Here is a 25,822-nt window from a genome sequence, read left to right on the forward strand (position 1 = left end):
ATGTATGGATGGATGGATGGATGGATGGATGGATGGATTGATGGATGGATGGATGGATGGACGGATGGATGGATATTTTTTATGCTGATCTGCTTCACACAGATTTTCAGATGAAGTTAAAACAAAAACAAAGATATGGAAAGGTTATTTTCTGTAAATGAACACATACATAGTTTTGATACCTGTTCATCAAGATGGTTAGAAAAGCAAAATTAATAATATAATATAATATAATATAATATAATATAATATAATATAATATAATATAATATAATATAATATAATATAATATAATATAATATAATATAATATAATATAATGAAATAAATGTCACTTAACAAAAAGTATAAAATTAACAGTTTTATGATGTGTTTCTTTAAAAAAACAGCATTTCCAAAACAATGTCATGCTGGCAGTAAAACATGATTTTCTTTCCACTATTTTTCACAAGTAGGGGTTTTTCCTGTGCTGCATATTTGACCATACTGTGCAGTGTCTCTTATTTTTATTGATACCTGTATCTGTGTAAGTGCATTTGGCTGGAACTACTGATGACACACAAAGGGACAATGAAGGATAATTTTATACTATCCTATTCTAAGAGATTAAATATCTATTGTTCAACATGCCATCGTCAATTAATCTGGTGAGTAGTAATAGAAAATAACTTTTAGTTACAGGTTTCTGTAATGTTTTGATTGTATTAGCACTTTCCATACGTTTCCAGTTTATGAGAAAAAAGTAAAAGATAATAATAATAAAAAGAAAAATAATAATAATACTTTTATACTAGTTTTTTTTTTTTTTACAATAAAAATCGACGAGGTCTGAGCACAAGTTTGTCACCGCAAATGATCTACGTTTGTAGCATGATGTGACGTCATCACGTGATCCAGTCAAAGACTCAGCTGTTGGACGGTGGATTCAAAGATCGTTGGAAATGTTGTAATTCAGACCTTCGAACGTGGACATAAAATCTCAAATTAGGTGTGTCACTGCTCCGATTACAACCGTATTGCACAAATAAATAATAATAAAAAAAAATTCACCCGATCCAAAAAGAAAATAAACACATGAGAGAAATAAAGTTATATTTTTTGGTATTAACAAGTTTTAGAAAAATCGTTTATACCAATTTATAAATGACTAACGTTGTGGTGTTTATCGAAGGATGAACTGGAAGCCCAAACTTTCGGAGAGCACCCGAAGGCAGCACGAGACGAGCTAGGAATAAATAGGAAGATATCCACGTAGCTTATATGTCCGTACGCCGTTACAAATGTGTCCGTTTATTTAACGAAAACGTATCTTAATTTAGGGGATATATGCGTTCATAGTGGCGGGGTAACGCGGACAAAACCCCACACCGGCCGGTCCTTTTTGCTGTAAGGGAAAAAGGACTAAAAATGGAGCTGGAAGACGGAGTTGTGTACCAGGACGACCCGGGGACATCTGCGATGATGTCGGAGCGGGTCTCGGGCCTGGCCAGCTCCATCTACCGCGAGTTCGAGAGGCTCATCGGGAAGTACGACGAGGACGTGGTGAAGGAGCTGATGCCGCTGGTGGTGGCCGTCCTGGAGAACCTGGACTCGGTGTTCGCGGAGAACCAGGAGCACGAAGTGGAGCTGGAGCTGCTGAAGGAGGACAACGAGCAGCTCATCACCCAGTACGAGCGGGAGAAAGCGCTGAGGAAACACGCGGAGGAGGTGGGCTGAAAGGGAGAGGGGGCACGAAACAAACAAACAAACAAAAATAAGCTGTTGTCTTTGTGGAGGTTAGCGAGAGCCGCCTGAGGTGCATTCTCCTCCCAGCATCCCTGAGTGGTGAATCCACGTGGCGTGGCAGCATCCACAGAGCTCCCTGAGGATGTAAACAAGACCAACAGCAAACCCAGTAGTTATAGTCGACGTGTTTTCTGGTGAAGGAGTGAGTGCAATAACACACTAGTCTCTATGTAGTACACAAGCACATCCCAAAAAGCAATGTAGGCTCAGCCTTCTTTCAGATACACTTGTAATATTCGAGCTTAGTCATTGCATCAGGTAGTGAAGTCACGTCTGAGTCCCCAGAATGAAGGAGCAGGTAACGTGACTCAGCGATTTGGGCCCTCACTCTCCTTTATTGGTGCACGTCTAAATGCCTAAAACAGATAGGCATAAACAACATGCAGCTGTTGATATGAATTTACCTAATCATCACTAATGTTAGGTGGGTTTTTAAATAGTCAAAAAACAAAAGGAAGGCATTTATTGCTGGTATAATTAGCACAAAGCTGAATTACTTTCAGCTGGGGTAAGAATAAAAATGATACTGACTGTTTAGTTTTACATTTTTGAGCATTATATATTTTTAAGTTCTGCTTTCAGGATGATGAAAGTAAGTACAATGAACCTTTATAGTTTACGTATTCTTAAATAAAAAAAAAGCATAATTCCTAATGTCAAATATAAGACTGAGTTGCGAACAGTAACTGGCTACACTTCAGTCATAAGTGAAACACTATAGAGAAAAAAATGCAATTTAAATTAATCTACTAAAAGATGCACTAATTTTGTAAATGTTTATTAAATCAATTACAAATAACATAATGTCATTTAAGATTTTTTCTTGTTTGAATTTTATCTATTTATATATTCACATGATCTTCACAATCAGTTGTGAGTAGTTTGGGTGCTTCTACATATAGTCTGACTCTGCACACTAATACATACACAGGCAGCTTAACAGTGAATGTGTGGGCAAACTCGGAAAACATGGCAGGGAGACAACTTGTCTAACCTCAGAGTTCATTCAGGATCAAATACTTAGAAACATTGCCAGTTGATATGGTAATTCTCCCTAAAATTAGTAATTTGAAACATAATGGTGTAAAAAAGCAGTTGTAAGGTCTGAAAAAATGCTAAGAAAACAATGCAAATGTTAAATGCATATGTTCACACATTTTTGCCTGCTTCTATTTCATCTTTTTCTAATGTCAATTCACACTAATATGTGAACAAATATGCATTTATTTTAGCTGAGTAGTTCTATTTTAAAGAATTATGGAAAAAATAGTCCTATTATTTATTAGAGTTGTATGACCACACATCTGTACACAAACTATGAGGAGAATATAGGGAATTACTTTATATTGTACACTGTCAAAGCAGGAGCCAAACTCCTATTGAAGGCAACTACAGAAATCAAAAGTGGGTTGCAAAATGACAAAAAAGAAGGTATGAAGCTACAGTAGAGATGGTTATCTGTGGTTAAGCTATAACCTGCTAACAGTGTTATTTCAGAATATCAATTGATGATTATTGCATCAATTGATAAGCGTTAGGCTCTTCCCAGCCTAATGCTTTCCTTTCTTCAGCAGTGGTTGCAAGCTATATTTTTATTGTTTTTATTATACTATTACATTATTAAGAGTTGAAATCAATGATCTCTGCTTGTGGTGTTTGAGTTATGTAGTAAAATGCTGCTTCTTCAACTGCTGGTGTGACGCTTTTTATCATTTTTGAGCTTCCATCATGCAAACCTTGATTTTGTAATCGCTGTCTTTTGTCTTCCATCATTCTAATCTAAAAGCTTTAGTAGAACCATCACATAGATACAATCACATTCCTTTTCAGGGATTTGGAAAGCTCTTTGAAGGCTGCTGTGATGAAGCCTATATTGTAAAAAAAAAAGTGAAATAGCCTATGCATTTCATGCAAGCTCCTTTTCGTTACAGCACACTGGCAGGATACACGTGCATACTCGTCATTTGTTTTAAATATTCTAATTCCCAACTTGTGCTCGTGTTTGTTTATGGTGTTTGCAATGAGCCACAGTGTTGCATAAACGTCGATGTGATGCGAGTCGGAGCGTCTGTCACAGTTTGTGTCTTTGGCCCACGGCTCTGCCACAGTGGGGAAGCTGTCCCAGAATGCAACACACGCTAGCTAACAGAAGCAGGGAGACATGAGACACAAACACACACAGACAATAAATTCAGTCCTAACACAAATGGTTTAAAATAATAAAAAAGATGCTTTTTTTAGATTATTGATGGTGATTTTGTGTTTGTGCTTAATTTCTCTGTGGTAGAGTGAATGGGAAGGGACCCGTCCAGCCTGCTGGTTACTTCCAGGTCATGTGATCCTTTGTCAAATTAGAAACATCCTTCATTTTTTTTTCCTTTTTCCTATTGTCTTACTGTTTTGGTTTTAAGCGTCAGCAGACAAGAGCCCACTAGAAGAAGGACGCTGCTTCTAGATGAACCTAATTTATTTTTAGCATGTAATTTTAATTCATGACGTAGTAACGTCAGAAAAGTAAGCTTCCACAAACAGTCTTTTACTGGCCTTTACAGCATGATTAGCTCTTATTTAATGTTATTCTCAATTTATTTTCTCTTATACACAAATGTGTTAAAAGACACAGAGGTAAAATTAAGTGATATAAATTAATTACTAGATAAAAGTAATTGATTTTGTGTACGTTCAGGGATCTAGCCAGCAGAACAAATAATGCATCCCAGTTCATAACTTTGTCACTGAATCAGCAGTGAGATTATGGATTTGATTTTCCTTCCAAGTTAGCTTTAGTAGCTGTTTAAGATCAGAGTTGTGCTGTTATTGATAGTACAAAATTTTTACTTTAGATATGTAATAAACACATTTATTTTTAAAGCAATTGACATTTAATGAAGGCATTGTTTTAACTTTGCATTTATTCTAAGTGCAAGGCTGTTTCAGTATTTGTTATTCAAAGCAAAGGAAGAGCTGTGTGCCAACAGGAAGAAGGAGAGCGACATCAGGGTCTTGGCTTCCTTGGCTGGACAGGAAGTGGATGTATGCAGATACCACATATTTTCCCATCAGGGACTCTGCCCAAAGGGGACCAGAAAAACGGAAATATATTATCTATAACTCAGACATTTCTAAATCATTTAGTATAGAAACAGTTAATGGTTCCTTATAATCTTGATGATCCTATGTAACAGTGGCGTTGCTGCTAAAAAGCAAAACAAAACCTTTACTTGTTTCAAATTGTGAAGGCTAGATAAGATTTGATGACTCTGAAATGAATTCCAGTTTGTATGACTGAGCCTTCTGCGTTTGTCTGTGTTTGTTTTGAGTAGAAGTTCATTGAATTTGAAGACACTCATGAGCAGGAGAAGAAGGACCTGCAGAACCATGTGGACCGGATGGAGTCTCATTCACGGCAACTGGAACTCAAAATCAAGAACTATGCAGACCAGAGTAAGCACACACAGACACAAACACTGATTCTCAGAACTCAGAATTTTATCACAATCTTTTGTACTATTATGACAACAATAAAGATTATGATTAGCAAAAACTGTTTGTTACTTGTATTATAGGTAACTGTATGACTGTGTGGCACAGTAGCACCACATAAACAAATACTGCGTTTGAAAACCTTCCGATTTGAACTAGACCTCTTAAGAATGCTATAAAAATGTGTAATTTTATATCACTAAACTGCACACAATAGCTGCATTTAATAATATTTTCAAAGTTACTCATATTTATTAATTCTTCAAAATGAAAATGTGGACAAAATGGCAAAAATAACATTTCCGGACATACTTTCATATTTTTATTTTATTTAACATTAATAACTGATATTTATCATGACAATAACAAATCAGAATTATTATCATGATAAGAAATTTTTTACAATAATTGATAAACGATATGATAAATGCCTATCCCTAGCTCATGGTGGTTTGATAAAATGCATTCACAAACCCCTTACACACTTTCACTACTGAATGCCTGAACACTGATCATAAAACCTAAATGTACCTGCCACCTAATTATAATTCATAAAAGAATAAATTATAATCCTCACTACTTGGTTGTCCGTACATCCAGTTTAATCCGCTTGTTTATAGCTGATTGTCTCTATATAATGTAGGTATAGGTGAGTGTGGAACGGGAAAACAGAGAATGGAAAATTGACCATTTAAAAAATTAATAACTATAAATCTGCCATAAATTCCTATTAATAATTCACTTTTACATTCAGTCAGAAATTGTGTGGATCTTAACACTTCAAATATGTTGAAAACCTGAAAGTCGGTCGATCCATGTAAATTTGGCCTGTATTAGAATATGAAGCTAAAATACCTGATACATACTTTTCAGATTCGTCTTTGCGCTGGGAAATGGTAATGTGATTATGGGATTTGTGTCATTTCCAATAATACTGCTGTGCATTACCACTCATCTCACTGGATTAAGCGACAGAGGAGAATTTGGCTAATACTTTCTGTCTTGGTGGAAAATTTTGGATTAGTTGTGCACAAAGCAGCAGAGCTGGTTAAAGTGAGTCATTCACTTAGAGCTTCGAAAAGGATAGATGCTCATTTATTTCCCTATATCCTTGTATTTATGTTTCTCTTTGACTCACTGAGTGCGAGAATACATGTCGTCATATCAGTGAACACGCAGTTTGATTGGTCAGGAGTTGGAGCTAAATCATTGCCACTCCCTGTGGTAAATCATTCATCCGTTCCTGCATGTTGAAGTGCTTGATCCGATTGCTTTTAGAGTCATAGTCCACAGCTACTGTGAAGTCGATAAGGCAATAGTTAGTGGAGGATTAAACACAATCTCAGTGTGTCAGAGAACTGGCCAGACTCATTGCACTGGTCTTATTGTTATCTGAATATGATTAGTTAAGGTGATCATTCTGTTGAACAGATGTGAATGAATCAAACACAGAGCATATATTCCTGCAAATTTCTGTTTCTGCATTTGATCATTTTCTTATGTTTTGCTTTAATTCACAAATGGAAATTACATAATAACACTAATTATAATAATATGTTCCTAATATTTATCATAATCAGAATGTTTACATTTATAGACACACCTCCATGTTTACCAGTAAGTGACATCATGATAAAAAATCTGCTGAACACCTTTTACACATGCAGGAAATGACATCATGTCCTTTCTTCCTGTGTTTTTTTTTTTTTTTTTTTTTTGCATATCCTGTTTAGGTGGATATACAGTTTAAACAGATATCTGTCTACATATATTGCTTAGTTGCACTGAACATAGGGAAAATAAGTTGATTGTAAAAATTTTTGTTTTACAGTGCAATATTTATTGCCACAAATCTACATTTATATACTCCTCCCTTTGAAATGCTTTCAACTCAAACTCTGACCTTTAGCTCCTCAGCAACGATCTATTGAGCAGGATGAATGTTCTCATGCCAAGCAGTTTTTTCAGCTGGGAGACATTACAGCATTTTCCTAATACCCCTAATCACAGTTATCTCTTGACCAATGACCACTGGAGATCAGCACCACAAGCAGAAGCAAGTGACAGTAATCAGATTTTTCTTCTTATTTGCACACAAAAAAATATTTTCATTGTTCTTAAGTCCAACTAAACAGCATTGCTACCAGGTGTTAAAATCAAAGCTATAGATGGTCCAATATAAAGTACAATGTAGCAACAACAGAACTTTTTTTCCCCCACATTAATTTATCATCCTCACTCAAGAAGTTGCATAAGACATCTCTGTTCACTTCCTTATTTGTCTCTTGAGATTTGATGAGTCAAACCAGCTAAATAAAATCTCTCTATTGGTGTCAAAATCCACACTCGAGTGAGACATCATCCGGCAACTTGGTTACAGCTGGAGCAGCTGTAATTGATAGTACTCAGGCTTTACTCTGTAAATCTGTCTGCAGCAGCGGCTGACAGCACGGTTTAGTCTAAAGCTGGTTCACTAACAAGGGATTATGTATTTTGCCATTTTGTTCGTTGACCCAACACTGAAACTCTTTTCATTAATAATATTCCCTCTGCTTCCTGAAAGGTTAGCCTGGATGAGTGAAAAGTATTTATAAACTTGGATTTATAACGTAGCATATTACACATTCAAGTCAACAATCACATACAGGCTTCAAAAATCATTTAAGTTTATTTTTGTGCTGGTTTGTTCTTTCACATATTGTGATATTTTATGTATTTCTGGCATGTCTCCCTGCTTTACATGTTTAAAAATGACCATATGAAACTGAAAAGTGTTTCTGTCTTATTCAGTCAGCAGGCTGGAAGAGCGAGAGCTGGAACTGAAGAAGGAATACAACTCTCTGCATCAGCGGCACTCCGAGGTACAGAGAAAGAAAGAGGAGAGAAGGGAATGTTATAGAATAAATAATCAATATTCTGAGTGTTTTGCCTTTACTTCTACAGATGATCCATAATTACATGGAGCATGTGGAGAGGATCAAATTGCAGCAGATAAATGAAACATCAGAGTCTACGACTGGTGGCCGGGTCAGGTGAGTTGTTTGGGTTTGATGGCTAGGAACTTGTTCACATTTAATCAGTCTCATTTCTTTTGTCTTTTGTGATCTCAAACCATTTTTTGAAATATCCCTTCAGGAGAGAACGTCCTCTTTCTTTGGGGATTTTCCCCTCCTCTGGTGGAGCGTCTGTGATAATCCCAGATTCCCACACCAGAGTGGAGACGCCAGGCACAGAGGGCTGGAGGTTTGCTGACTCAGCTCAGCTGTGCTCCAACACTAGCCTTAAGGTGGGTGTCTTGGTCGCTCCTCCCTGGATTATTTTAGTGAGATTCTTTCATAGAGAGTAGTTTCACGTCTTATTCAGCTACATCAAGCTTCCGATACACAAAGACATTTGGAAAAAGACTTTCTGTCATGCGAGGACCTTTGTCTTCACATGCCAGGTTCTGGGCTCCAGAAATCGTCCGTCTTTCTGCCCATTGTTTGTCTTTCTGAATTAGAAACATTATGAAAAACAAACTGACATCACATCAAAACATAATTATACAAAATTGATTAAGTTATTTAACCACATATATTGCCTGTTCCAGGTTTTTCTACTGAAGCATTTTAACCTATTAGCTTGGGCTCTGATCCAGTAAAAACATAAGAGTGTCTTTGATGGGGGTTGTGTGTGTGTGTTTTAGTTGGCCTCTGACAACACCACCTCTGTTGTCAAACTCTCTTTTAACCACTGATGAATATGCAAGCTGCCTCTCCCTTAGTGGCCAGTGGAGATAATTAAATGTGTCACTTAAATGTTTATTATTATTACCTTTTTCACTACAGTTTTATTTCACTAATAATTTGCACTTATCTGAAAAAGTGCTTTTTCCCATTTACAGATATGTTATCGTTATTTTCTTGTTCCATTTAAAGGGTAGTATTATGTTAAAGCAACTTTTTGGAGTTTCACCTCATGTTTTGATGTCATTCATCATCAAAAACACACCTGGAGCGTTTCCTTGATTCTTTCATGCATGCTTGAGAAATCCTTGAATCTCCCATGGCAACCATTCAGCTGTACAAAACACTTGGAAGGACCGAGTGTCCACTTCAAGGACCGAGCGTCCACTTCAAGGACCGAGCGTCCACTTCAAGGACCGAGCGTCCACTTCAAGGACCGAGTGTCCACTTCAAGGACCGAGGGTCCACTTCAAGGACCGAGTGTCCACTTCAAGGACCGAGTGTCCACTTCAAGGACCGAGCGTCCACATGGAGCCTCAGTTTCCAAGTTTCTGAACTTTCGCTTTGCTGACTTTCCAAGCACACAGTTTGGATAGTTTCTTCCCTTAATAAATGAAACTCTAATGTAAATACAGAATTCTGTTATTACTTAGTAATATTTGATTATAAAATTAGTTTGATTATTGACAAAGAAGCAAACTGAAGTCGTAAGAGAGCAGATTGTTTTCCACAACATTGTGTGTTTTTTGCGAGTATCAGCATTTTTAATTAATGTACTGGGATTCATTTTAAGCTTTAGGTTTCTGTTTCATTTCATTTCTGTTTCAAGGAAATAGTAATATTAGAACACATATGTTTCCTCAGTATGTTAGAGTGTGGCGGTTTGGACCAGGAGGGTGGCAGCATTAGCGCTACAGAGCAAAGCATGATGGGAGCGATGCCGATGCATGGTCAACATCCATTCACTTAGAGAGAAAGCTGCAATCCGATTGGCTATTATATATTCAGAAGAGGTTCATTGTAAAATCTTGGGACTTTTTTAAACACAAAGAGTTGTTTTTATGCACAATGGCTTTTTTGTTTTAACAGCTTGGTCATATTCATTATATCTCAGATTTTTCCCGCAGCCTAAAGATATGTTTTTTATTTAATTACATGCATGTAGATGCATGTTAGTCATTGTCTGCAGTATCATTTATTTACATAAAACCATTTCATTCCATCTAAAAATTTTACATTTACAGTATTTACTTTTAAAGGATAATATTTTTACAGCAATTAAATGTGTCTCCTTAATGTTAACAGTGATTCAATAAATGATTGAATTAAGTGCTAACAGCAATATCTTTGCCTGTGAAGCTTTAATGCAAAGCAATGAATTGAGAATGATTTCAAGCACTGTTTCCTTTTAAGGCAAGCATCCTGCAGCTGTTCTGTCCTCATTAACACTTTCCTGTGAGCTAACAATAAGATCATTGAAATGAAGCCAGCAGGTCACTGTAAGGCAGACCTATAACACAGTTCAAAAGAGATTTCAGTCAAGTAAAGCTGCAAAATATATCAAATTTAATCTCTCAGTACATATGATAATGCAATTACAGCTTTATGATTGTATTTGAGGTTCTCTGCCCTTATACTTTTAATGCTAATAATTTTCTGACATGAATCAAGACCCTGAAACCTAAAGAGTATTGAGAACATGAGAAGAAACGATGAGAATAAATGGAAACTGTTGGTTAATCAGAATATTTGAACATAAGGTTCTGATTGCAGGTGTAATTTTATGCAATCCTGAAATTTATTTCTCAACACTCAATCAAGATTTGAAGCAAATTCCCAGCATAAAAACTGAAGTGGTAGTTTTTCAATATCAGCCAAAGTTAGTGTTTAGTTCCCCCCTCTCCATAAATATCTTAACTTCCCTTAAATAAAGTGATTATGCATTATTTTGCATGTAATATGTGTCATTTTTCAGGTCTGTGGTTTCAGAGTGCAGATTGGACAAAATTGTTGCACGTAAGAATTACTGTAACTTGATGATGACGAAGGAAAATACAGAAATCATTTTTAGGTCAATTTGTGTTTCAAATGGCTTTTTCTAATTCTATACTTTTCTAATTTAAATAATTTATGTGCTTTATTTGCGGTAATACGCTGAGGAAAAGTGAGAGACGAGCTGAGTAAAGATGTTTCTGTTGAACAATCATTAGTAGCTGAGCTACACAAATACAGCTATTAAATGAAAGATTAGTGAAAGATATTTTTATGACACAAACAACTTCAACAATCAATTTTACTGTTGTAAAAAAAATAGTGTTTTTGTTGTCTCATTGTTTTGCTCTTTACATTTTTAAACTGAGTTAGATTTTTTGAGATCATCTCAAAACACTCAGTCTCCTCTGAGCCAAACAGAGGTTTTCCACTTCAGTGACCACAGGCTTTCCATTCACTTCATCGTCATGCACACTATTCATTTCTGCTGAACTGCTTCTGCACATACAAGCTTCATTCTTACTCTTCCCCCCCCTCCTGCAAGCAGTTGGACTTTGTCGACCCCCAAAAGGAAAGGGAGGGTAAGAGTGCGCAGGACCCTGCTTGGGGAAAATCACTGGCAGACGACTGCAAGGTAGTTGGACGAGTGTCTGTGCCGGCCGGCACTCTGGCTGCTGATACCACAGTTCATTGTTTGCATGCGTGTCTTCTGTAGTTTCATCTTTTTCCAAAGAGTTGCATCACTTAGAGAACCTCACTTCAGAGACCCCCTGTGCTGTGCAGCGCCACATGCAACCATGCCTCTGTCTGAAGGCAAAACCAACATCCACATATAGGAACTGCTTAATTATTTACGTGTTAATGCCAACAACAGCCTGGTTGCATCTGGCCTCTTTTCATTTCAGTTGAAAAGGCGCAAGTTTTGGATTTTGGTTGCTTTATGCTTGTGCTTCATTCGTGTTCATTAACCATCATGGCGCTGTACAATCGCAAACCTTTAAATCTTGCTCTGTGCTCTGTGCCTCCTAATGTTGTAGTTTTGTAAAAGATTTCTTTGGAAGCAGCTTTTAGTTTATGATCCTCCCTGGATTAATGTCGTGTAGATTCATCCTGCTGTGTAAATCCCTTCTGTGTAGCTGTTCATGGATGTTGTGCTAAGCCCTCCACAGTCTGTAGTGGTTTGTCAACTTTGTATTTTATCTGTTTGTTCTGTGTGTTTTGTGACCTGAATGTGACTTTTCATTTTATAATATTTGGCTTAATTTGCCATTTTATTTAGATCCTTAAAATTTTTCTGTATCTAACTAATTGCCTATTACATAAAAGGATGAACTGTCAAACATCGCTGGCTCCAAACTGGCAACACCGAGATCAACCATGCTTGCAGACATAGAGAGAGAAGACGGGGACAATAAGAGTACAGAGGTCCAGGTTGCACCAGGAACCAGATCCATATCAGTCGGTACGCTCTTACATCCAGTGCATCATTCAGTTGTTGTTTAACTTCAAAGTATTTTATTCAGATTCTATCTGATTTGCCAATGAAATGGGGAACCAAAATAAAATCTGATGCAAATTGATGCATGTTTTTTACATGCAAAACTTTGAGAAAGGTGGTTTGGATTTCAGTTCCGCTAATTAATATTCTGTAGAAGCACCTTTTGTTGTAAAGCATGTCTTTCCTAGCAAGACTTTGCACATCTTTGACAAACATTTTCACCACTTTTCTTAAAATCTAGCTGAAGCTCACTCACATTGAATGGAGATCATATGTTGCAGTTACATTTAGGTTTGGGCTTTGACTGGGCCATTGTAACATATGAATACACTTTAATCTTCCCCATTCAATTGCTGCTGTGTTTGGAAGCTGTGGGTTTAGTTTTACACAGATACACTGTAAAAAACATCAGATTAAATTGGACTGTGCTCTTTTTTAAAGATCTTATTTGCAGACAAATTGTTGAACATTTTATATATTCAGAATTATGCACTGTTTTGTATTAATATGTCACATCTTCATCAAATCACATAAAACTACTTAACTATTTAATGACCGCTTTTCTAGATAGTTGACCTATCTAGGACACATACTATGGCACACGCCTTCAAACTTAATATATAAAAATGTTTTTCTTTACTCCCAGATATAAACCTTTTAGTTTTCAACAAGACGTCTTGTTCTCTAACTTCTCTTAGTTGTGTTTGCTCTCTGTCTCGTGTAGGTTTGCCTGACAATGAGGAAAACTCAGAGGTGCAGGACATTATTGAGTCCACACCAGAGCTGGACATGGATCTGATTGCTTACAAACCCTGCAGGTAGAGCAACAGGCGCTTGGCTTGCATCAAGTTTTCTCTATGCTCTAAAACAGAATCTTGTCATTACGGCTACTCTTCCAGCACTCCCACGAAAGGTATCGAAAACCTGGCATTTGACCGAAACACAGACTCCTTGTTTGAGGAGCTGTCGTCTGCAGGCACGGGGCTCATAGGAGACGTAGATGAAGGAGCCGACCTGCTGGGTGAGTTAAAACTACATTTGAACAGAAACCATTCCTGGGGGTATTCCAACTGATTTGTATGAAAAAAGCTGCTATGAAATGTTTGGATTTAAAAGTGATTGCTTTTATCTTGTAATATTCACATTTGTCTAATGAAGCTTCATTTTCAGTTTTTGGGTGCTATGTGAAATGCTACACCATGGTCAAAGAAAGAATGTAAACAGCATTCACATTTTGTGTGGTTTCTGAGTCGTCAAAATTAAATGTTTCACACTGTTCTATTTGTTTGTCTTTCACACATATTAAGAAGAAAAGGTGACCTGGATTTTTTACGCTTTACCATCACAATGAGTGACTTTGACCTACCTTTAACTTTGCCATGTACTTCAGAACAGTTATATAATTTGGCATTAACATTTTATTGCTACTGTTAATCTGTTTAACTTTACTGCAGTGCTTTAGGAAAGTATTTATACCTTGAACATTTTGTCACTTTACATCCACAAACCATCTGTGTTTCATTTTCTTTCATGTAGAACAAATGAAAGCAGTGACAAACTGTGAAGTGGAGGGGAAATGAAAAAAAAAATTACATTTTAATTTCAAATAAACATCTGAAAAGTGTGGCCTGCACATGCATTCGACCCATTCTACTGATACCTAGAATTGATCTAGTTCTTGAATTGGGTCTACCTGCTTATAATTATTATCAGTCCATCCTGGATTTTGTGATTGTTTTTGTTATTTTTTGCAATAAAAATCAAAGATTTTGTGGAGTCACTTAGAAATATTTGCTGGAAATTTCTTGATATTTATGCTTATCAATGATGCTTAATCTGACTCATTCCTCTTCAGAATGACGCATTTCTTTAAGTTGGTCTGTGGCAAGAAATAACAATATATACAGATATTGGTTTCCATGTTTTGTGACAAAATAAACCACCAGCTGCAGCATAATATAGCTAGTAGTGGCCAGTTTCACCTGCTCCACACTTCTGTTCCCCACTGTGTGCTCTGGTCCAGCTGTTATATTCTCCCTCAGCCCTATATCCATGGTAACATCACCTCTCTCTCTCCTGTATCCCATTCTCTGCCTTTTATCCATAATCCCAGTGGAGTACTCTGGTGTGTATAATCTCAGCATTTTCCTCTAATTTACAGTTTTCTGTCATGCCCCCTTGACTTCTCCTCTTTAGTCACCCTTTATCATATGCACCATTGGTATATCTCAAACCTTCATTTTCATTATGTTAGCTGGCATTAGTAAAACACGGTTTATTCTTCGGCTTTTTTTTTTTTTTTTTACAAGGTTTCCTGCATGAACGATGGAGTTGAATCCTTTCTGTTCTCAGCGATAGCCGTATATTTTTATCCTCGTATTTTTATTCCTGTCTTCTGGTGCCTTAATAATCAAATGTAACCAGCCTGAGAGATTTGGAAGCAGCTCTTCCTTTATGGCTTGTGGGGTCTGCTGCTACAGATTTAGCTCTGGCTCCTTCATCATTTTGGTCATTTCACTGTCTCATGCTTTTCTCCATTTCTCTATCTCTCTCTTTCTCTCTTTCTTACTCTTCTGCCTGACTCGGATTGCATGGTTTTCTCAGACCTTAGTTTGATTGGTAAGACCTCACCTGCTCTGTCCATTTCTCTCCAGTCAGTCATGTGACCTGTGCTGTGCTGCTGAGTGTCATTGTTGTTTTGTGAATGTAGCAGATATTCCAGTAGAGTTTTTCTGTGTTTGTTAATATTAGCTTGCATTTTGTAGTTGTAGTGCTAAAATCTTAGTACTTTAGATAAATGTTAATTTTCAAAACCAATTTAATGTCTCCTGGAACATGAGTGTTGCTCTCTCTTCTGTTCAGGAATGGGTCGCGAAGTTGAGAATCTAATCCAGGAAAATTCACAGCTGCTTGAGACAAAGTGAGTATGCAAAAAAACAAAAACACTTGAGTGTTTGAATTTACTTAAATTTACCTGTGCAATAACTACATTTTAGCTGTTTTTTTTTTTTTTTTTTTTCAGGAATGCTCTGAATGTAGTTAATAAAGACTTGATTCTGAAAGTGGATGAGTTGACTTGTGAGAAAGACGTGCTGCAGGGAGAGATGGAGGCTTTGGTGCTGGCAAAAAACAAGATGGAGGAGAAAAACAGAGAGTTGGAGGATGAACTGAAAAAGTAAGTTATAAAGCTATATAAGTAACATGTTGGTTACTTATATAGCTGCCAGAACTGTTATGTCTCCAATTAATATATTCATGAACTTTGAACTGTAGCTCAGCTCTGTACCCCTACATTTCTGCCAAGTTTTGAAATGCAGGATAAGCTTATCAAATATTGTTGTCTAATTATTATTTGACCCCTTAGGAGCAGAGAAAAATAATTCCCAGACATCAGTTGATGTTGTAATCTGAAAATAAACATAAAGATGAATTGGCCATATCATTGCAAAGTAATGACACAGCAGAACAGTGTGAATTTTACCCCTGGATAAAGAATGAGTCAGATGCTTCAAAAACATATCAAGACTTAATGTCCAAACCTCCCCTTGCCATTGTTTTTCTCACCTTTACGCGCACATCACTTGTTATTCTGTGCTAGCATACGAGGCAACAAAGGAAACAATGTGACAGGAAAGCCACAAAAACTTTAGAGACCTGACTCTACTTTGCTTTAGAATCTGATTAATGTCAACCAAACTTTGGTCTCTTATCTCCTCTTGCTCTGCTGCTGCAGCTGAAGGTATTTTTTTGACTCAGCTGATTTAAGCTGAATAAATACTACAATTGCACCAATAAATTCACTTCAATTTCTTTGTTATTGTGTGTTAAAGAAATTATATTTCTCTGGTGGTGCATTGAAAAATATGACAGATTTTATAAAACCAAATAATACCTGAAGACAATATGAGGATAGCATATCACCCATGAAGACTCGTGAAGCATTAGTCTTTCTTGTGATTTAGATATTAGCCTATGACAACAGTGTTAGTTTTTGATCATAGCTCTTTAGAACCACAAACTAATAAACAGCTAAATATTTCTAGTACATATAGTTAAGTGAAGTAATTGATCTTTTCCAGGGTGCGACAGGAAATAGAGGAAGTGAAGCAGAAAAACAAAGATGAAGAAGATGTGAGTATCTTTTACTTTCATCTACACTGTAGATGTTCTTGCTTTTGTCCCAAAGATAAAGACTGTATTTCTGTCATGCTCTGCCACAGAGTGAGGTTCCAACAGCTCAGAGGAAGCGCTTCACCAGGGTGGAAATGGCCAGAGTGTTGATGGAGAGAAATCAGTACAAGGAGCGGCTGATGGAGCTCCAGGAAGCTGTGAGGTGGACGGAGATGATCAGGTCACTAAAATAACTGCACATAGTTTTAATTGTGCGTCTGTAGACATCAGCCAACACAATAGTCATAATGTCTTCTCCTGCAGGGCTTCAAGAGAAAATCCGACACTCGCAGAAAAAAAGAAATCGAGCATCTGGCAGTTGTGAGTTTTTCTAAATGTGCTTCATTACATACTTTTCTCATGACTTTACTCAGAAAACCTTTTTTTTTTTCAAGCTAACTTTACTTTAAACCCATACATCTGTTCTTTTCTTTTCTGGATTTGGTTTTGAATGGGCAGCATTAGGTAAAGAGGATTTGACCTTGTTGAACCTTGTTAAACTTCCCTTTACTGGCAAAAAACTGTTCCTGAGTTTTAAATGTATCTTTATCCAAAGTGATTGCAATGTTTGGTTGCTGATGTTACTAACTTCTTAGAGAAGACTCTCCTTGTGTTCCTGGATCTTTCTTATCTCCTGCCTGCTTTGTGCCTTTTGATGTTTTTTCTATTCTGTCTGCTCACAGGAAGCTGCAGGTAGCCCACATATGCAAATGCTTCTTGCTTAAAATTCCCGTTCATGACTCCATAATAAGACCATTTCTGCTTTATATATAGATCTTTTTAAAGAGATCATTAGCTGTATTATTTAGTATTATGAGGAGTAGTTCCACAAGGACCTAAAAGTCTTCAGCAGATATGTTGGATGCTTTATTTTATTTAGTTATTTAATCAGAATGCGACTTGATGCACAGTCAGTTACATCTGATGTGTTTCAATTAGATTTTTTTTTTTTAAAACAGTTGACCCAAATTTGGAAATAATCATTATTTGGATGTGTTATTGTAAATTCAACTGTATAAGGATATCATTGAAAGTGTTTTATACTAAAACTCCTAGCATGCTTCCTTGTTTGTCGTGGTACAGCAAATGTTGGTGCTCCTGTACTGTCCGGTTGGTGACCCCTGCCTTGCTCTTCCCCTGCACTCCTGTTTGCTTTGTTTCCCTCTCGGCTTTCTGTAACCTCACCCCCTGCAGCTTCAGCAGACTGTTTAGCTCCTCCTCCAGCTCCTCGGCCATGAAGACCGTCGAGGATCCGTCCAAATTAAAGTACAACTCCCCGGGCAGCCTGGTGAAGAGGAGCAGCACCTTCTCACAGTTCCCAACTGAGAAGTCCAAGATATTTGACTTTATGAATGAAGGGTGAGTGATGAAATGACATGGAGCGCATGAATACAGCGAACCTGTTGGCTAACGATGTTTCTCTACATTTATGTAGAACGGAGCAGTGCAGCTCACCTTCACACAAGGAGAAGAAGAAAGCCCAGTACCGACAGGTTAAGGCCCACATGCAGAAAGAGGACGGCCGGGTTACTGTGCATGGATGGAGCCTGCCAGGCAAACACAAGGTGCAAAATGTTGACACGGGCTTTCATTTTTTAAGCAGATTTGTGACGTTGTAATTGCAATGCACATTACTGAGATTTTATTTTAGGTTGTTTTAGTAAGAAAAATGTCAAGAAGAAAAAAAGGGATATACAGATTTTTTTTTGTTTTTTTGTCAGATATAAATCTGAAAAGTGTGGTGTGGATCTGTACGTAGATGCCCTGAGTAAATACTTTGCAAAATCACTCAAAATAAGTCATATTGGATGAATATGTGAACATCCCTTTTTAAGTTTTCCACAGATTCCAAGTTGGATATGGAATAGCAATGGATGCCCTTTTTTTATATTAGTAAAAAAAAAAAAATAATAATTTGCAACCTTGTGTTGATATATCAAACTTAAAGGTCCTAGTAAAATAGGTGAAAAATTGTGGGTCTAAAATGATAAAATATGAAAAAGTTCAAGTATGAATATTGTTCAAGGCAGTGTTGACACAAGTAAGACTGATTGTCATCCATTTTGTTGCATCTCATCTTTTTGTATCTGTTTAAAATGTTTTCATCTCATTGCCTTAATTTTTGATTCATGTTCTAGATTTTAACATTAGTCTCTTCAGTTGATGCTCATGCTTATATTTTTGTCAAACTACTCTTCATGATTCTTACTCACGCACGTTTGGTTTCTTCTCCCTGGTTTTGTTTCTCCAGGTTGCAAATGGAGGGCAGATGGAAAACAAAATGAACTTACCTGTCCCAGTCTACCTGCGACCTTTGGACCAGAAAGATGTTTCTATGAAGGTAAACAAGTGAAGAGTTTGAAAACATAGAACTTCAAACAGCAAATTTAAAGACTGTTGGTGTGTGATTTTTTTTTTTTTTTCTGAAAAGATATTTTTAACTAACTCTCTCTCTGTTCGTCAGCTGTGGTGCGCTGCAGGGGTCAACCTGTCTGGGGGTCGGATGGTTTCCTCCTTAGAGGCATTGAAGCAGATAAAGGGTTCCCAGAGCAGCCTGGACCAGCTGGAGCAGGAGAACAAGGTGAGGAGTTCATAGAAGTTTAATGAGATGTTTAAATGAGAGATGAGTGTTGGTTTATTTTTATTTGATTGCGTTGAAAAGCAGGAGAAAGGGGAGAAGGAGCCGACCGTACAGGACGAGATGTCCAGTCGTGTGTGGGTGTGCATGAGCACCAGTTCCTCCACTAAAGTCATGGTGGTGGATGCCACCCAGCCCACTGAGCTGCTTGAAAGCTTCTATGCCTGCAACACACATGTGATTTGCATTGCTAGCGTACCGGGTAGGTGAACGGCTCACACTTCATATTCAGTTTGATTTAGCACATATGTTAGTAGTTTAAAAAAATCATAATCTTGTGCGTTGCTTTCAGGTGTGTTGGATTCAGATTACCCCGCAGGGGAGGAGATCCCACAGGACCCAGAGGCCAGTCAAGGGGACGGGGTGTCGCTGGCCGGCAGCGTGGCCAGTATGGGCTCAACGGGCAGCGATGGGACGGCGCCAGCTGAAGGTGTCACCGCAGTTCCTCAGACAGCGAGCTCAGGTGTCAATGAGCAGCCAGCGGAGTACAGCGCCACTTCAGGCTCAGGTAGCTGTACATGTAGCATTTTAAAGGGACATGAACATAGCGTACCTATGCACAGCCAAAATAAGAGAATAAAAAAAAGACTTTTAAAACAGTTTCTGTGCATGTGACATCTTTAGATTCAGTAAAGCTGATTTTGATCACTTCCAACCATGTGCTGGGACACAATAGCGTCACTATTTCAACACTTGCGTTGTATAAATCTCTAGACATCAGTCTTTGACTCATAAGTTTGAAATACTAACATTTCAACAATCATTTAACTCTCTCTTACCTCAGTTGAGTTGTCCAGAGAGACAAGCCCAACAGAGGACGGGGTCCCTACTGCCGAAGAGGCAACAGAAGCGACGGAGGCCAACGCTGGTGTTGGTGAAGAAGGAGAGGAGGATCAGGGAGCAGATCCAAACCAGCCGGGGATTTACACTGAACACGTGTTTACAGACCCTCTGGGGGTGGGGCCCACTGACTCCTGTCCTGCAGAATCACAGAGGTGAGAATGATCAGCTCTGAAAAGGTTGGGACTTCAGACAGAGGGTAAAATAATAGGATTTACTCTGATAGCATTTATTGGTAAATTATTATGGCTGAGACATTTCCCTATTTCTTTCCCTTTAGGGGTTCTGGGCAGGACGGTGAGCCTTCCCTGCCAGAAGTCATGGAAACGTCAGATAGTGAAGTCCTGAGGATGAGCAGCGCTCTTCCAACCATGTGGCTGGGAGCTCAGAACGGATGGTGAGCACTGGAGCCCACACCAGAGGGCGCTGTTTGTTTAGCTGAAATGAAAGGGCGACGCCTCCATTAATGAGAACGTTTTTTGAAAGGAAGTTATGACACTTTAATAATAAATGCAGAATCTGATGATTTAAATGATTTATAACCTAAATTATTTATTTATATTTCAAAAGCCACCACTAGAGTCTTAAATTCATCTCTCTGTTCCTCCTGAAAGCCTGTATGTCCACTCATCTGTGGCCCGATGGAAAAAGTGTCTTCATGCCATCAAGCTCAAAGACTCCATCCTCGGTATTGTGTAAGTACAGTGTCAGATCTGCCACACATACAGAATATCCACAGTTATTGGTACCTCTGATGATGTACCAATCAATTAATCTATCAGTTTATTCACTCAATTAAACCAATTTTATCTTTAAATTACAAATGCATTCTCTCACAACAGTTAATATGCATGAGTAGAAAGGGAACAGGAAGAAGAAAAAGCATTCTATGAAATGAGTCTTTTACTGAAGTTGTGTAATCTACTAGCATATTTAAAAAAAAATATATATATATATATATATATATTTTTTTTTTAAATATGCTAGCGATATTTAATATCGCTACATTGATTAAATGCTGAACAATCCCAACTTTAAAAAAGTATTTTTTTTTCCTTTTGTAAAACCACTAATGTGATTCTCACTAGTAGTCCAGATTGTTTTCCTTCTTTGAAATATGATCAAGATATGGTGGATCTTCTTTTTTGTAAATATTGGTACGATGATTAAATATCAACTTATTTTAAGGCTTTATTCCAGAAGTGCCAATAATCGTGTCGAGTACACCAACATACAAGAGATCTCTCTAAATTATATAATTTTCTTGTTGCAGGCATGTTAAAGGGAGGGTCCTGGTAGCTTTGGCTGATGGGACATTAGCAATTTTCCACAGAGGAGCTGGTAAGTGTGTAACATTCAGCATCTGAAGAGTTAACATTAGTTTTATCTTTGGATCATGTGGAATTTATTTCTTTTACAATTTTCTTTTCTAAAACTACAAAGGCTCATAATGATGATTCAGTTTTTATGCTCTATTTTTTGCTGTTTCTAGACGGTCAGTGGGATCTGACCAACTACCACCTGTTGGATTTGGGGCGGCCGCATCACTCTATCCGCTGCATGACGGTTGTCCATGACAAGGTGTGGTGTGGCTACAGAAATAAGATCTACGTCATCCAGCCCAAAGCCATGAGGATAGAGGTACCGCAGTTCAATGAACCCTGTTAGCAAAAGGTCTGTAATGCTTGACATTCATTGCTATTTTTTTTTTCTTTTCATTTTCAGAAATCTTTTGATGCTCATCCTCGGAAAGAGAGTCAGGTGCGCCAACTGGCTTGGGTGGGAGACGGCATCTGGGTGTCCATCCGACTGGATTCAACGCTGCGCTTGTTTCACGCCCACACCTACCAGCACCTGCAAGACGTGGACATCGAGCCTTACGTCAGCAAAATGCTGGGTATGAATGTTGCTTACAACCCAGATTCGTTACATAAAGCCATATAAACGTTATCTGAGATCATGTTTATGGCTCGGTTATCACTGTTATTACAGTTTACCACCTGTGTGTTTTTAGGCAGTCCTGAACTGGTTCTTCTTCTCACTTCCATTCCAGGTACCGGTAAACTGGGCTTCTCTTTTGTGAGAATTACAGCTCTGGTGGTTTCCTGCAACCGACTGTGGGTGGGGACAGGAAATGGAGTCATCATCTCCATCCCATTATCTGAAGGTACCACAAACATTCATAACAACATCATCATTGAATTAGACCGAAAACATTTGCATCCAGCACCAAAATTGCCTGATTTTGCCAAATTTTGCTTTATAAACTTAGCAGTTTGCTTTGAGCATCTTATCCGTTAAGAAGCAGCGTTTTAGCTGCCCTGTCACACAACTACTGGGAATATGTAAGCAGTTCTTGCAGAGTGAATCACATGTAGAAGGCAAAATAGTTTCTGTACCTATTGTAAAAAACAACAACATTCATTTGGTATTCCAGTAAAATGCATGCTCGCTAATGCAAAAACACACCTACATAGCTCTGCAAGTGAGGCACATAAAATATGCTGTAATTTTTAAAATATACTCAAAAAGCAGAAATATAATTATACAGGATATAAACAATGTGTATCAAGAGTTGAGCTTCATTAGACCTGGATACCAACATGATTTCTCCTTCACTTCCTGCTTTTCCAGCCACTATGTTTATTCTCCTTGCCTGCCTCTTGTATATATTTCATCTGAAACAAGGACAGGCAGGGCAGAAATGATTGAAATTCTGATCACAATTAGAAAAAAAACTTTCGTGGCCATGGACACTGCTCTCTAAATTGCTGGATTTTTGTCATGTTCACTTCAACAAGGTCCTTTTATTAGACAATCTTTTTCAGAATACACACATTGTTTACATCTGCAGGTTTTATTAACATCTTCCTCTCTTCCCGCTACAGCTAATAAGACCACAGGTATAGTGCCAAATCGCCCTGGCAGTGCTGTCCGGGTTTACAGTGATGAGTGCTCAGAAGGCGCCATGCCGTGCAGCTTCGTGCCGTACTGCTCCATGGCCCACGCCCAGCTCTGCTTCCACGGACATCGGGATGCGGTGAAGTTCTTTGTCACAGTTCCAGGTGAGAGTCGAGGGCTGACGAGGCAAATGTTGGTAAGAAAAGGCTGTAATGTCAGGCGTGAATATTTATATTGTAACATATTTTTTCTTCTATGCTTATTCTTTGTGGGTTCTGTTTTATTTGTCTTTCCTTTGATGTCCTCTAAGGCACTTTGGATTGCTTTGTGTATGAACAATGCTACATAAATAAACAATAAACTTGCTTTGCCTTTTAAGCGATGAAGTAAAACAGCTTTGTTTGCCCTGTAAAACAAACATAAAAACATTTTCATAAGTATTTATGTCTATTTTCTAGTGCTAAATAAATAAATATCTTAAATGAAACTAACTTAAAAGGAAGTTTTCAGCTAGATATATGAGCTTGTTCAATAATTTCTTAACATTGGTGAAAAAGTACTTGTTCCACTGGCAGATTAATTCACAGCTTGGAAAATTGTATTGTTATAAGTAAATTATTGATTTAAAACAAGCTCTCACTCCTACATCTAGCTGAAAAGTTACTTGTTCGCTATGTCTTATTTCAAGTTTATTAAGAGTTTCATTAGTTTTAGTGATGTCATATTTTCTAGCTGAAATTTAAGTGCAAAATTTTGCTTTGACCAGAATTACATAGTAAGTAGCAACAGAAAAGTTAAGAAAAATTATTTTCAGAGCTGTAGTTTTCATTTAATGACAGGAATTATATTTGCAATTGTGCATGTAAGAAATCAAACCTTTGTTTTATTTTATTTATTTATTTATTTTTATTTATCTTTCTGTCCCAGGTCAAGCGATGCCACCTCCAGGCAGTGCAGATTCAGGTTCTGATGATCCTCCATCCGAATCCTCAGACTCGGCAAATTCTGAGCCCAAAACATTCCTGGTCATGAGCGGAGGAGAAGGTTACATTGATTTTAGAATCGGTGGGTCCAGCACACTGCAAACACAGCGACTCTTAAATGTGCAAACCTCTACTGTAACGCCTGGTGCTTCTCTGGTGTCTTGTCCAGTAATATGTCTCATTATATGTAGAAAATGTCTGTAAACTATTTGTCATTCATTCATTTGTTTACCATCCCCACATCCGGGCATTTTACGAGGGGTGTCTTAGATTTTTGTACACAGTAAAGAAACAAATTTAAAGTAAAAACACTACAGCTGACGTCCCGCCTGTTTACCGTGACAAAACATTGTTTATCTGACTCATCATCTTCCTCCGCAGGCGATGAAGGCAGCGAGCTGGACGGTTTGTCTGAGCAGTCTGGCAGCCAGCCGGTGGCGCCCGCCAAGGCCGAGCGAAGCCACCTCATCGTCTGGCAGGTCGCGACCCCTCACGACTGAAAAACATTGCAGATTGCTGCATAAGCCGCGGGGCCGTCCAGCAAGCCCGCATGTCCTGCTTTGAGTTTTTCCACTGTCCTCTCTGCCTGACTAGACAACTTCTTTATAAAAAAAAAACAAAACAATTACAAAAAAAAAAAAAAAACTAATTATTTTTATTCAGTGTTTTGTACCATTTTATTCCTCATAAATTTGAAATATGTAATATGTTATGTTAACACATGGAAACCGTCCAAATGCCCCCTGCTGCTGGGTTGCATGTTGGAAATGCTGGTGTAGAAGAAGAAGAAGAAGATCACACTAGGCATGATTGGACTGATCATGTTAATGTTTACCTAAAAGGATTCGTCTATGAAAGATTAAAGGGATATTTTCGTAGTTTTCTGCATTGTCAGAGTAAAAAGTAAAAGGATAAAACATTGTTCCAGAGATCAGTTTACAATTTAAATTCTAAAATCCAGGTTGCCACAAAAAAAAAAAAAAAAGACATCCCTGCACTTTGGTGAGGTTTTTCTGTGAATAGAAGAACCAGGTTAGCATTAGTTAGCATAAGGAAGTCCTGTATCCTCACTAAAATCTATTTGACCATGTTAGAGTCAAACCTCCGTCCCGTTGGTGGAAAAAAATAAATATCAGCTCAGTGCTTCCTGCTTGCGTCAGCTCATTGGCACTTTAAAATGTTAAATGTTAGTCACCTGCAATCTGGGGGATATGAGTGTAAGTAATGTAATTTACTGTCTTTTGTGAAGAGAAAAAACAAAACAAAACGTTCAAATGTTTTTTTCAGGGACGTCACAGTAACCAAATGATGGAAGAAGACAAAGGGACATTTTTATTTTTATGAGTTAATAGGTTTTAAGTTTTATTCATGTGACCACACAACACTAGAATCTCCCCATCCATCTATTTTTTTTATTTTTTATTTGTTCCTGTATTGGAGGTCTGCAAGGCAATTTTCATATTTGTTGCTTATTTTTTATGTTCATTTGGGAGACACTTCCATAAAGAGTGTTTTTAAAGGGTGACTGTAATATGATAGCAGGATGGCTCTATGATTGCAGATGTTTTAATTTGTTTTCATATCAATACAGCCGGGCCAAGTCTGACACCAAGTCCATTTGATAGCAGTAACTTTATATTGTGCGTGTGCCATTCCGGTATTTATTTTCTCCTCTGTTAAGGAGCCCGTTTGGACTCAGAATGTAACTTTCTACATGAACAAAATATCATAGGAGGCTATTGTGAACAAAATAGTCCAATGAGTTTACATGATTGTTAATAATGGTTAAATAAATTAGATTAATGTGA

General features: G+C 37.7%; 1 protein-coding gene across 4 annotated transcripts; it reads left to right on the top strand.

Annotated features, from left to right (window-relative positions):
* The first annotated feature begins 1,219 nt into the window (after nucleotides 1–1,219).
* spag9a (sperm associated antigen 9a) lies at nucleotides 1,220–25,822 on the top strand. 4 transcript variants are annotated; one of them, XM_055035215.1, is made up of 31 exons: nucleotides 1,220–1,706; nucleotides 5,108–5,228; nucleotides 8,058–8,128; nucleotides 8,211–8,299; nucleotides 8,403–8,553; nucleotides 11,532–11,618; nucleotides 12,311–12,446; nucleotides 13,207–13,300; nucleotides 13,382–13,503; nucleotides 15,087–15,101; nucleotides 15,345–15,402; nucleotides 15,505–15,657; nucleotides 16,562–16,613; nucleotides 16,703–16,833; nucleotides 16,917–16,973; nucleotides 17,847–18,011; nucleotides 18,088–18,217; nucleotides 18,904–18,993; nucleotides 19,117–19,233; nucleotides 19,315–19,492; nucleotides 19,583–19,793; nucleotides 20,070–20,285; nucleotides 20,411–20,527; nucleotides 20,745–20,825; nucleotides 21,404–21,471; nucleotides 21,623–21,771; nucleotides 21,856–22,027; nucleotides 22,184–22,297; nucleotides 23,019–23,195; nucleotides 23,959–24,096; nucleotides 24,396–25,822. In XM_055035215.1, the coding sequence occupies exons 1-31, from the start codon at nucleotides 1,407–1,409 to the stop codon at nucleotides 24,512–24,514; spliced, it is 3,879 nt and encodes a 1,292-aa protein (XP_054891190.1). In that variant the 5' UTR covers nucleotides 1,220–1,406; the 3' UTR covers nucleotides 24,515–25,822. The 4 variants fall into 4 exon arrangements, with proteins under 4 accessions (XP_054891190.1, XP_054891191.1, XP_054891192.1 ...); XM_055035216.1 differs by having other exon boundaries at nucleotides 19,318–19,492; XM_055035217.1 differs by lacking the exon at nucleotides 15,087–15,101.

The sequence above is a fragment of the Poeciliopsis prolifica genome, unplaced genomic scaffold, assembly GCF_027474105.1.
Source record: "Poeciliopsis prolifica strain line A6 unplaced genomic scaffold, Auburn_PproV2 SCAFFOLD010, whole genome shotgun sequence".
NCBI lineage: Eukaryota > Metazoa > Chordata > Actinopteri > Cyprinodontiformes > Poeciliidae > Poeciliopsis > Poeciliopsis prolifica.

Bases quoted from the DNA above. Each gene is read 5' to 3' on its own strand.
- spag9a (XM_055035215.1), top strand. From the start codon at position 1,407: ATGGAGCTGGAAGACGGAGTTGTGTACCAGGACGACCCGGGGACATCT. The intron at 19,234-19,314 runs GTGAGGAGTTCA...TGCGTTGAAAAG, and splicing joins AGCTGGAGCAGGAGAACAAG to CAGGAGAAAGGGGAGAAGGA. The intron at 21,772-21,855 runs GTACCGCAGTTC...TTTCATTTTCAG, and splicing joins CCAAAGCCATGAGGATAGAG to AAATCTTTTGATGCTCATCC.